We start from the raw sequence: 12,787 nt of genomic DNA, 5'->3' as shown, positions 1-12,787 counted from the left end.
CAGCCTCTAGGCACGGCCCTTCCAAGCTGGAAAAAGCATTCCCAGCCCAGTTCAAGGGGATGGAGCCAGCAGTAACAGTCCCTTTCTGCCAGCTCAGTGTTGGGACAGGACAGATCTCACCCCTGGCCCATTTCCCTACTGGAGACTGAAGCCGGATTTGCCTTTTCACAACCCCTCTCTGACCTCACTGGGGGCAGCCTCCAAACAACCTAAGAGGGAGAGAAAATTATGACAGTGCCCAGCTCGGTGTTCCCCCCAGGGGAAGCAGATCAGGGAGCTTTGACAGCAACATTTTCAGGGCAGGAATACTGATTTATTTTCTCTCCCTATCCCTCAGCTACCCTTGGCACCAGGGCATAGTGGGACCCTCACACAGCCCAATCTCCAGCATGCAGCCCCCAGCCTACCCTCTTGGAAAGGCAGCAAGGGAAATGCTATTCCCATCACAAGAATGAGGAAGAACCCACCTGCACTTCTTTACTGGAAAGTTTGGTCAGCAAAGCATATGCTCAAGGGTGGAATTACAGATGGAATATGCACTCAGCCCCCCAGGGCTGCGCAGGAAAGGTGGGATGGGCTGGGAACAACCACAGGACACGAAGTACAAACATCTGGTATTTTATTAAGCCATTCGCTGTGTTCAGACCATGGTCAGATGTACTGGGAGCCCCAGCCCCTCCTCACCCAGCTGGGCCCCGTGTCCCCTTGTCCCTCAATGAGAGCGATCCTCCCTAGCTCTGCAAGCCCATGTGCCACATGAGGGCTGAGGAGAGGCGAGTGTCCCTGCCTCGACCCTACAGTCCCCTCTCTGAGAGCAGCAAGGCCAGCAACATGGCCCCTGTCCCAGCCTGCCTTGTCCCCACCCTGGCAGGGCTGGCTAGTGCTGCTGCACACCAAGAAGGAAAAGAGCCCTAAACTGAAGATGCAAGACAAAAACCCAAGGCATTGCGAGTGGCCTCAAGCCAAGCAAGAATGGGAGCAGAGGAGCCACTTGAACAGCCCAGGAAACCATGGAGCAAGAAGCCCAACAAGCACCAGTGACTCTGTCCACCATGGTTTGGGGTCAGCCCAGCCAGCCTCAGCCACCACAGACCAGTGTCTTCCCAGCATGGGGTCACCCCAAAAACCCACAACAGCTCAACAGGGCGGTAATGAAGAGAAAAACCAAACCCAAGAAACATACCAGAACACATGAAAACTCTTTTGTTTTCAGCCCCACAAGATGGTTTTTCTGTTTGCTCTTCTTCCCAGCACAGCGGGCACTACGGGACTGGCTTTACAGCTGCTACGGGGCAGGCCTGGAGTTGGTGCAGGAGCAGCACTGCAGGGAAGAGCCATGGCCAGAGCCTGCAGTCTCCATCCTGCATGATACTCTCCTGGTGAGGCAGCTCACGGTTCTGGTTTGGACCAGGATGCACAGGGTGGGGGCTCTCAGGGAGCCACAGCAGCACTCACAGGAGCATCTCAGGAGCTGCAGCACCACAGCAACCACAGGCTGCACAGAGCCTCCCACAGACCACCCCTTTGCTTCCACCCCAAGATCCACTTTGTATTAGCAACCACCATAGCGGGGGAGAAACACAATGGCCCTTAGACAGAGCATATCTGTTCCAGGAGGAAACTCCAGCTCATCCTGAGTGGTGGGATGGGGCCAGAGAAGAGCCTTCCTTTACCCAAATCCTGGGGATGGCACATGGAGTCCCCTCAGAAGGCCACACTTGCTGGAGGACACCACATGCCATCTCCCCAAGGCTGCCCTGCAGCCACACTGCTCCCACACCATGGAGCCTTCCCAGTTTTTCAGTTCTGGGTATCTCTGACTGGGGATGCAAATCCAAAAACCATTCACTAGGTCCTCAAGCACAGCTGTATGCTCTGGAGAGGAGGAGGGTAGCACATGGACCCTTTAGGTGTCCTTTTTAAGGTCACAATCCCTCCCCATCCAGCCCAGAATGGAAGGTGCCATGGAGACAGTCAGGATTCCCCATTGCATGGTGAGGACTTCTTTCTCTTCTCAAGGTATGCAAAACCTTGGAATATTAAACCAACCCCCAAGGGAGCAGAGCAGTGACTAAGGGATAGCTGTGAGCAGCCCCTGCTTTCGCCAAGCAGCCCCACATGGGGTCATAGCAGCTCCATTGCCTCTGGTTACAGAAATTGAGTTTATTTACTTTTGTTCTTAAACTGCAATCCTGTGCCCACAGAAGGCCCCAGTGACTCAGAACACAGCTCCTCCTCAGCCTGCCCAATGCTGCACTTGGGTCCCAGCTGCCACCCTGCTCAGCTGTGGGAGCTGCAAGAACTGAAAACACTTGCTGTCAACTGAAACACTTGCCATCAATGAGACAGGAATTCCCTCTGGACTGCTGCTTTACCTGTACTGCTCTTCTTTCCCCTCAAGATCCAGCCAGGACCTAAGGAATGCTCAACCCGGAGTGAAGCTGAAGATTTGCCCCCAGCTCATCACTGCTTTGACCACAGCCCAGCAATGCTTCTCTTCACCAACCCCGAGTGCAGCCACAAGGATGGCACTGAGGCTCTCAGGACATTCACACTGGGTTCAGCCTCTATGACCTCCAGATCCTCTGCTGTACTTGGCAGCCAGGATCAGGGGAGGTTTCTTCAGCAGCAGGAAAAAGCAGAGCACATCACCTCTCTGTGCCCCCCACCAGACAAGGAGGGTTTCACCTCAAGAACAGTCCCAAAAGGTGATTCCCTTCTCTTTTTCCACCCCATTGAAATAATGAGCTACACAAACAAATGGCTTCAAATCAAACCACTGGAGAGTGACTGGGAGCTTTACAACCCATCTCAGATCTCCAAGAATCCCCAAGATGTGCTGGAGTCTCTGACCCGCTGTCCTGCATACAACCTCTTCTTGGCTTAGCCAAGCAAAGCATTGTGAGTTTCAGGAGAAGCTGTAAAAGGGAAGATCCTGCAGGGAAGCTCCTGTCTCTCACAACCAGGCTGTCAGCCTCCAGGGATGGACCAGCTGTACCGCGGAGGCTGGCATTTCCCTCTGCTGTGCTGTAAAGGAGCTGGAACTGGAACAGAAATGAATCCTCTGGTAACTGCTGGTATTTTTAGTTTTTACCTGAAAACAAGGAACATCCTGCCCCTGCAGTACAACACACCATGCTCGGAGCCTGCACAGAATGAAGTATGTGACTCAGCTTCTCATGCTACGCTCTGGCTGTAGCAGCTTCTGGCTGGCCCACGTGAGAACACAGACAGAAGACTTCAGTGGTTTGTACTTGCATAGCTGCTGCTGGTTCATGTGGATGGAGACATCTGTTCCGTGGGCACACAGAGGGGAGCATGAAGAGACTGCCCAGCCCCTCTGCTGCTGCCCTATGAGCAACCTGCAACTTTCCTATCCAAGCACCGGCCAAGTGACAGCGTGGCAGGCTCAGGATGCGCGAGATGCTGTCAGGATGGAGGTCTGTGGGATCCCTCACAGGTCACATGAGGAACCAGCTCTTCCAGCATCCGTCCAGGTAGCATCAGCCCTGCTGTTTGGGATGGGAAAAGCACAGAACAGTCCATGAGCTCGGTGCTCCCAGGCAGCAGCGGTCATGGCATTGCCTCTGCCAGCCCACAAGGACGTGAGAAAGGGGGACACAAACACTTCAGCTCTGTCACCATCTCTAGCACAGCATTGCAGCAGTGGTGCATCAAACAACCAGCAGAAGATAATGGCTTTGAGATTCTCCTTCCTCCTCCACACCCTATTGAAAGATTTAGTGGGGAAAAAAAAGGGAAAAAAAGAAAAGATGAAAAAGAGGCTTTGGGTCCTTTGAAGACATCTGCTCCATCCCAGAGTTGCAGTGCTCAAGCCAAGCATTTGAGCCTTAATGGTGTGTGAATCCCACCCAGCTCTTCTCTCTCTTTCAGCAGTTCTGCTGGATTATTCCTTTTCTTGAAGGTCTAATGCAAAGTGGAAGAAACTGGGGATGGAGGCACAGAGTCCTGTGGCCTCCCTGGAGCAGCATGGTCGAGCTCACACTGCTCATGAAGCGTGCAGCTCCCAGGGAGAAAGGAGTGCAACATGGGGCTGCTCCCTCCTCACAGGCCAAGATGACTTTGCACTGAGCCCGCTCCATGGGGGCCTGGGAAAGGAAATAAATATGCTTGGTCTAAGACAAAAAAAATTATATTAAGAGCTTTCCCCCCCTTTTAAATAGTGTTTCCTTTTCTTTCTGATGTTGGAAGGGTATCCAAAACCCCAAAGGAACTCCTCTTTTTCCTTTTTTTTTAATATTATTCATATAGATATAAAAACTAAAAATTAAAAGGAAGAAACCCTTGAAAAATAATTCATTCAAATGGGGAGGGGGGGAAATACTATCTGCTTTCCTGTCCCCAGATTGCTGAACAAAGAGCAAAACACTCTTTGGATCTTCTTTCCCAAGCCGGAGGATTCCGTTTCTGCCGCACTGGTTTGGTTTTGCTGAAGTTAAGTCCATGCTTTGAACCACCAGCCTGCTTCTGCTGGCCAAGCAAGCTTTGGGAGGAAAAAGGGGGATGAAGGACTGCCCGTCTCTCGCCCATCTCTGCTGACTGGGAGAAGGGCAGAGCTCTGCCCCGGCCATACCGAAGGGCCTCTCTCAGAGCAGCTGGCGCCATCAGAGCTGTACAGCCGTCTGCTCAGGATGCAGGTGGAGGGTGTCAGTGTGCGTGCCCACATTGGATTTTTGTTTTTTTAATTCGTTTGGGTAGATATTTTTGTTGCTGTTGCTGCTTCTTCGTGTCTTAAGTGTCGCCCAGATAGTTGTTTCCTTGGTTCAGACGCTGCACGTTGCGAGAGGGGGAGAGAAAGGTTCACCAACCCGATGCCTTTCTGACCATCAGCCCATCTCTTTCCACTGCTTGTAGAATTCCAGAACATTTTTTATCTCTATGCTGGCACTGGCGGCTGCCTGGATGGCAGACTGGAAGCAAACACAGACAAAACAGGTGGTTACTTTTTAACTTGCCCGGTCAAGATAGCTGCCATTCCCAACCTGGGCACTCTCTGGCAGCCTGGCACAGCTGGAAGGCCAAATCCTCCCAATTCTCATTATTCTGGTACAAGAGGCCTGCACAGACATGAAATTAAATTCTCTCACTTGCCCACTCTGTACCATAAAATCAAGAAGCCTTGAGGGAATAAGGAATCTCAACATATAAAGTAACTTTGGGGAAACCAGGCCACTTATTAGCCAAGGCAAAAAAAAAATTAAAATTAAAATAAAAGAATCTTTTGCCAATCAATCCTATTACATCCTTGCTAGGAAGCAGAATGGCTCAGCTCAGCCAGACAAGAGCTACTGACCTGCATGGGCACTGAGAACAAGCTCGGGTCCTCCAGCTGGAAGCCCGTGATGATGGTGACCATTCCCGTGGTGTCGTCCTCTCCACTGCCCTGGGACACTGTCAGCTGTTTGCAGCTGTCCAGTATTTTATAGAGATTCCTGACAGAAGAGAAACAGAGGGGAAGGTCAGCAGGAAGATGACATCTGCTTGGGATGGTAAGTGGGAAGCAAGGCTGCTTTTCTGCTCCTGTTAAGGACTTTGCTGAGACCTTTTTGAGCACAGAGTGCTTCGTGGAACATACACAGGTGGCTGTCCTTGTCTCCAAGGAATTTCATCATTACTCACACAGAACAAGCTCTGCAATGGGTCCGAGTGCTAACACCTCTCCCCAAGGCCACCTGCCTGCTGCAGACTGGGCTCAGATACCTTCAGATACTGAAATCTTACCAAGCATCTAAATCTTGTCTCTTCAATTTATGCCTCTCAAAGCTCTTCCCAACATCTTTCTGGCAACGAATGTACCTAAGGAGAAAGCAGAGTCTCTGAGCTCATATGGAGACTGTCACACAGGCTAAAGTCAGTGCTCCACAGCAGCTCCTCTGGGTGCTGCAGGGCTTCTACCAACCCAAATTTAACACCCAAAGGTCCAAGCAAGGAATCCCCTGTGAATCCCTTCGATCATCTCCCTGCCTCACCACCATTCCCCGCATGCTGCTCACAATATCACATGTCTCAAGCCCACCAGCCCTGACACTGGCCTCACCAGCCCTGAGTTTGTCCTCTCAGCTGTGTTTCTGCAGAGCACACAGGCACAATCCAGCTCTTCCAGCACTCCCAGTGCAGTGGCAAAGGTCACTGCTCCAGTTTATACAGTAACAGAGATGCAACTCCACTCTGGCTTTTCCTTGGCCCATTACTCATTCTGCTCCAAGGGATCCACAGCCTACTCCCACCCAAAGCCCACCCATTCCAAAAACAAGGGGAAAGTCCCACCCCTCTCCTGCTCTCACCGGTTTCCCTTTTTAAATTCTGCCTCCAGATACCGAATGCTGTCCCTAGCACCGGCGTTCTCCTTTTTCAGGAAGTCTAGGCCATCGATAACTAACAGGAAAAAAACACAAACAACCAAAACGATCTTGTTTACAGTTCTACTTCTGCAAATGAATTCAGAGAACATTCCACAGAACACTGTCCAATAAATAGCTGCCAAAGGAGAGGCAGAGGGGGAACAGGACTTCTCTCCTCTCAGCTCTTCTGACCCAGTCTGTCAAAATCCCAACCATGGACCACACACAGAACTGGCCCCAAAAGCAACACATCAAGAGTGTTGCAACTGTTCCAGATGAAGTCATAGATAAGGGCAGGAGGAGGGCAAAGCCACCCCCCAGGCCCCTGGGGCCTGCTCCCAGCACAGAAGGGACAGGCAGCCACTGACAGTGACCTGCTGTGGAGTACCCATACCTGTTCGAGGGATGATAATTATGAACCTCCCACTAGTGGCCAGCTGCTTGACCAGAGCCAGGTGCTGGCAGAGGGCCTGGGTGTCCGGAACAAGGTAAGGAGACATGGCTGACTGTGCCTTGGGCTGCTGGAGACTTCCCTCCAGCTGAGACACTTCCAGCTGGAACACACATGCAAAGACACTTGTTTCACATTTATGCTGAAACAGACCATCAAACAGGGCAGATTTGACCTGCAAAGCTCCACCAGGCCCTTGAACCTCCGAGCATACAGAACAGAGGGCTGGATGCAAGAAGGTCAGCAAAAGGAGATGGTTCCACTCTGCACTGCCCAGTGCAGCCCCACCTTGAGTACTGTGAATAGTCTGGGGCACCTTGAGGTAAGAGGGCCATCAAAATATTACAGAGTGTCCGGAGTAGGATGATCAGGATGGTGAAAGGCCTCAAGTGGCTGAGGTCACTCAGTTTGCTCAGCTTGGGGCAGAGAAGGCTGAGGGTGACTGCCCCATCACAGCCCACACTTCCTCAAGAGGGTCAGCTAGCAGGAGGTGCTGACTTCCTCTCTCCAATGACTAGCAATAGGACATGAGGAGATGGTACATTTCATTTCTAGCTTCATTGCTGCATCAGGGCAAGTTCAAGCTGAACATTAGGAAAAGGCTCTTCCCCCAGAGGGTGGCTGGTTCCTGGAACAAGCTCCCCAGGAAAGTGGTTGTCACACCAAGCTGCCAGAGCTCAAGAAGGCATTCAGTTTAAAGTAGCCTTACAAGGAGCAGGGACTTGGACTCCATGATCCTTATGGGATCCCTTCGAACTTGAGACGTTCTACAGTTCAGTCTATGCAGAATGGGCTTACTGCCTCTGTTGGAGGGGACCCCCCTCCCTTCCCAGGTTCTGACATTCCAGCCACTGCCCTGCTGGTTTCCAGGCTGGAACTGGCATCTCCTACCTGCAGTCGAAGCTGAGCCATGTCTCTCATGAGCCTGTTCCGACGAGCTTCCTCTGCAGCCTAGTTGCAAAACCAAACTTCCATATCAGTTAGCAGGAAACACACCAGCTGACGCTAGCATACACTTCCAGAAACACTTCCAGAGTGAAAAGGGGATACTGGAATAGCTTTAAGGAACAGGACTTTCATCTCCTCCCAAAGATCTATGATTACAGTTACAGCCTAGTAGTGACCTACAGGAAACTCTGCCAAGTACAGAGAATTCATTCACCTCTACCAACTCACCATGTGAAATTGGGCCTGGGCCTGGTGCAGCAAGTTGTCTTGCTCTGACTGTGCCATGCTGATGAAGATCCCAAGCTCCGAGTTGAACTGCAGGATGCTGCCTTGCAAGTGAGTGATGAAGTGGCCAAAGCTCCGAATGCAGCAGATGCGCACGACAGACTGCAAGGAAGCAGGAGGCACTCACCAGCCACTGCAACCACTGAGGCAGTGCCGACCTGCAGCTCACACTTTTGAAAAAGGCAGGAACTGATATTAAATGCCCGGTTTTGATGGATGTTTCTGATCCCTTCTAAAGTCAAGAGACTGCAGGAAAGACTACAGCTGGCTGGAAGGTTCAGGGGTGCCAGCAGTCCAAGCTTCCTCAACCCAAGAAAATCTTAGGAAACCTCAGCAGCACCCTGCCACAGCTGCTCCATAAACCTCTGATCAGGCCTTCAGTGCTAGGAAAAGGAATCACATAACACAACAATGTAGGTCTAATTTTTTTCAGGATTTACCCCAACTCACCTCCTCAACTGCTGAGAAAATGGGCCGGTCCTGCTCAAAGTTAAACCTCTTGTGTGCGTTTTTCAGAGGGGGCAGATTGCGCAGGGCCACATCTTCAGGGAGCAGCAGGTTGGCCTTCAGGTCTGGGAGCTCAGCATCACTCAGCATGTCTTTGACCTCATCACACAGGGCCAGCCCTGGAGAGGAGGGACAAGAAGGAGAGCAAAACAACTGATGAGGAGGCTAAGAGGAGAACTGCTTTAAGGCACATGATCTGTAATGGTCACAGGCAGAGGTATTAACGACACATGTTCTGTGAGCACCTGCTTAAGGAGGAACCACAAGACCACCCACAATACAAAGAGCAACTCTCACAAACAATCTGTCAAGTGACTCTGGGAAATCATCTGTTTGGAGGGATAGCTTTCCCACCTATTCCAATTGATGAGCAACCCTGTTTAAACTCTGCTTCTCATGAACCACTGGCAACTTCAGGCTCAGCCCTGAAGAGGCACAGGGCACATCATGAGCAGCTGGAGCTCTGAAACTGTTTTCCAGGATTATCATGGCAAAATCACAGCCTTACTCCTGCCACTGGCAGTGAATTTCACTCCTGTTGGCCACACACGGATTCTCACATGCAGGTGTCAGTGTTTCAGTATGCTTCCAACCATATTAATGTATTAATATATCATTTTTGTGTGTGATTTTTGGGGTTGTCCTGTCAGGGCCAGGAGATGAACTCAATCCTGGAGCGAGGAGGGGTCTCTTCCATCTCAGGATGTTCTATGATTATATGATTCTAAAGACTGTGGGACAGTATAGGAATGTATACATATATTCCAACATATACTGTGTATATATAGGAATATACATACTGGAATGGTGTTTAAACAAAAAAACAGCATATTCACATGTTACTTCCTACTGTGTTTATAAAAACTGCTACTAGGAAATCTTCCTCCCTGGGCTTTCACACACCCTGGGAATCACTGATGAAAAATGACATTGCCACTTCTTTCTCTGGTACCTGATTCTTGCAGGTCTGCAGCAGAAGGCAAAAGGTTCAGGAGCACAGACAGCCTGTTCCACAGGCTCTGAGAGCTCTGCAGGAAAAGAACACAAAAGGCCATAGAAAATGTCAAGACAGACATGTACAACAACTAGGCAGTTTAGGCCTTCCAGCATCTCACAACCCTGAGAACGCTTTATGAAGAGTAAACTTCATCATCTTTCTTAGGCCCAGATTAGCTTAAGTCAGCTGGTGGGGAACATAGCATCACCCTCTGCCCAGGACTGGGGCCATGGCTGCAACCAGCCCAGGTAAGCTGACCAGATACAGCCTTGTAGAGAGCCCTGACACCATCCTCACCTGAGCACACATAATGATGAGGTCTGTGTTTGTCCTCAGCCAGTCCAGGAACACCTTGACAGTAAGGAGCAGCCCTTCATTGGTCACAATCTCCAACTTCTCCTGAAGGGATCGCTCATTTCTGCAGGATTTGTTACTTGAAATGCTTTCTTCAGAGTCAGACACATCATCTGGAAAACAGAGGCAAGCACAAGACGGCAGATGTTAAACCCCCAGAGATGCCAAGCCCTGGTGGTGCCAGAACAGCACTGGGCTGGTAACAGTTGAGTTGAAATACTTGGTGCCTCCACACATCCTCACAAACCAGTCCCTGTCCCCTGTGCTGTTACTAGAGTGTATCAGCCCTGCCTTTCCTTCCTCCTTGGGATAAGAGGGTTAAAATCTCCCTGTGAAGGTTTGATCAATGCCTAACCTCTGTAGCAGCCCCCAAAGGCTCGCTGACATAGTGGGGCAGCACATGCCAGCACAAGGACCAGAGCAGTTCCTGAAGGGAACAGAGCTGTGAGGCCAACATGCTCCCAGCTTTGAGCCAGGCAGGAGGAGAAAATGGCAGGGCTGTCCTGTGAGTCAGAGAATCTTAAATACCAAACATATTCTTTGCACTCTTCTAACTCTCCAGATCTGAAGATCTCAAAGCCATTGCCAGTGGAATCACATGTGACACCAGTGACCTGAGGTCAAGTTGGGAATCAACCACACTGTTTTGCTACAGCCCCTTATTTCAAGTGCTACCATTGCTTCCTGTTAGCACAGCTATGGGCATTCCATAAACCCTTGGAATCACAAGAAAGGAGGTGATTTATTCAGAACCCACCACTGACAGTGTTACACCACAAAAAAGCAGTTTGGATACAACACACTGGAGGAGAGCTCAAAGCTAAAAAGCACACAGTGAACTCATTCCATCTCTCATTTTCCACACCTGTAAAGGTATTGTGGCCACATGTTCCTGGAGCTGCAACAGCGAGATAACCACTGAGGGGAAAGGGTTAAAAAGACCAAAGCCCATTTGTTTCTTCCTTTACCCCCCATCTCTTTCACGTGGCCATGGAGCAGTCCCAGGAGCCAGTCAACATTAATATGATCTAATACTGTGCCTTCAAATGCTGGCCCAGGCAAAACCTGAATCTTGCCAGTGCTGTAGGCCAGCTGGATTTGGCAGCAGGAGGCAGAATGTTTCCTTGCTCCAGAGAAGCCAGGAGGGATGAAAAACAAGACTGAACAGGCCCATGTAGTTTTATGTAAAATACAAACAATTCCCTGCAGTTTATCACATCTGCCTTTCCAGCTGTTTTGCCCAGAACATCACTCAGTTGTGTAAGTTGTGGGGTAATGGAGACACGGCAGCTCCACCTGCTCCATCCCAGGGGTTCAGGATGGAACAGTCAGTGAGACCCACATCTAGTGGGTCACAGAGAGGCCCTCAACACCTCTCACATGCACCTGGGTCACACCTTCCACACAAACTTCTACATGAGCACTGGACTGATAATCGGTCATCTCATGGAGAACTTCCTGTCCTCCATCTGCCCTGTCTGTCACCAGAAACAACACTAAGTTTCTGATTAGATATTTCCCAAAGGGAAAAGGGAAGATGCAATCTTTAATACCTGCTGGAATTATCCTCTGGAACCAAAATGGCTTCACTATAGCAAATCGTGCCTGAAAAATTCTCTGGCCTTCTACAATGGGGTTATAGCAGTTGAGGATGTTGGAAGAGCAACCGACCTCATCTTACCTGGGTTTGCACAGAGCATTTGACACTGTCCTGCACAACAACCTGGTCTCTTAACTGGAGAGACATGGATGTGATGTGTGACCAGTTAATGGACAATGACTTGGCTGGACAGTCATAGTTAAAGAGCTGCAGCCAACAGCTCAATGTCCAAGTGAAGAGGGGCATCCTTAGAGGTTGGGACCAGCACTTTTTAGCATCTTCGTTGGTGTCACAGACAGATCAAGTGCACCCTCAGCCAGTTTGCTGAAAACATTGAGTTGTGTGGTGGGGTCACACACTGGAGAGGAGGGACGGCAACAGAGGAACCTGGACAGGCTGGAAAGGTGGTCTGTGCCAACCCCAGAAGGAATAACAAGGGCAAGGAGAAATGTTGCACTTGTATTGGGGCAACCTCAAGCACAAACACCAGCTGGGGGAGAATGGATAGAGAGCAGCCCTGAGAATTTTTGGGGGATAGTTTGACAAGAAGCTCAGCATGCCATGGCAACGTGCACTGGGGGCCCAGAAACCAAACACCGTCCTGGGCTCATCCCCACCAGTGTAGGCAGCATGTGAAGAGGGGGATTCTGCCCCTCTGCTCTGCTGAGACCACCCTTGCAGAGCTGCCTCCAGCGCAGGAAGGACATGGAGCTACTGAAGTGAGTCCAGAGGAGGCCACGGAGACAATCCAGGGGATGCAGCCCCTCTGCTCTGGAGACAAGGCTGGGAGAGCTGGGGGTGCTCCAATTAGAGAAGGCTCCAGGGAGACCTTATAGCTCCTTCCACTGCCTAAAGGGATTCCAAGAGAGCTGGTGAGGGACTTTGGCAAGGTCCTGGAGGGGACAAGGGGGAATGACTTTACACTGAAAGAAAGTAAATTTAGATGTGGTATTAGGAAGAAATTGTTCCCTGTGAGGGTGGTGAAGCTCTGGCACAGGTCGCCAAGAGAAGCTGTGGCTGTCCCATCCCTGAAGTGTTCAAGGCCAGGTTGGATGTAGTTTGGAACAACTTAGTGCAAGACAGATGAAATGACATGGGCTTTAAAGTCTCTTCCAAATAAACCAAACTGTGAGCCTGTGATTATCACAGTGGCTCAACATTTAGTCTGCAGAACAGCAGTTATTCTGGTGACCCTGGTTGGCCACAAGTGTTTCCTTTGTTCAGTGCACATATTCCTGCATACTGGGCAGTAAAAGTAAAGAGTAAAGCTCCTCTGTCAGGAA

At 50.4% G+C, this 12,787-nt stretch overlaps 1 protein-coding gene across 1 annotated transcript in view; it reads right to left on the bottom strand.

Annotated features, from left to right (window-relative positions):
- Window positions 1-589: 589 nt before the first annotated feature.
- The window catches only part of SMG5 (SMG5 nonsense mediated mRNA decay factor), a 30,648-nt gene continuing 18,450 nt past the window's right edge, over window positions 590-12,787 (bottom strand). Inside the window, exons 13-22 of the mRNA XM_063420551.1 lie at window positions 9,848-10,017; window positions 9,506-9,581; window positions 8,497-8,672; window positions 7,990-8,148; window positions 7,705-7,764; window positions 6,757-6,916; window positions 6,306-6,396; window positions 5,743-5,817; window positions 5,315-5,453; window positions 590-4,931 (exon numbers count right to left, since the gene is read on the bottom strand). Coding sequence (XP_063276621.1) covers window positions 4,848-4,931; window positions 5,315-5,453; window positions 5,743-5,817; window positions 6,306-6,396; window positions 6,757-6,916; window positions 7,705-7,764; window positions 7,990-8,148; window positions 8,497-8,672; window positions 9,506-9,581; window positions 9,848-10,017 — 1,190 coding nt within the window. The 3' untranslated portion in view covers window positions 590-4,847. The remainder of the gene's footprint in view (window positions 4,932-5,314; window positions 5,454-5,742; window positions 5,818-6,305; window positions 6,397-6,756; window positions 6,917-7,704; window positions 7,765-7,989; window positions 8,149-8,496; window positions 8,673-9,505; window positions 9,582-9,847; window positions 10,018-12,787) is intronic.

The sequence above is a fragment of the Prinia subflava genome, chromosome 31 (assembly GCF_021018805.1).
Source record: "Prinia subflava isolate CZ2003 ecotype Zambia chromosome 31, Cam_Psub_1.2, whole genome shotgun sequence".
Lineage (NCBI taxonomy): Eukaryota > Metazoa > Chordata > Aves > Passeriformes > Cisticolidae > Prinia > Prinia subflava.
Note: the sequence above shows the minus strand (reverse complement) of the source record. Positions and strands in the feature narration are given on the sequence as shown.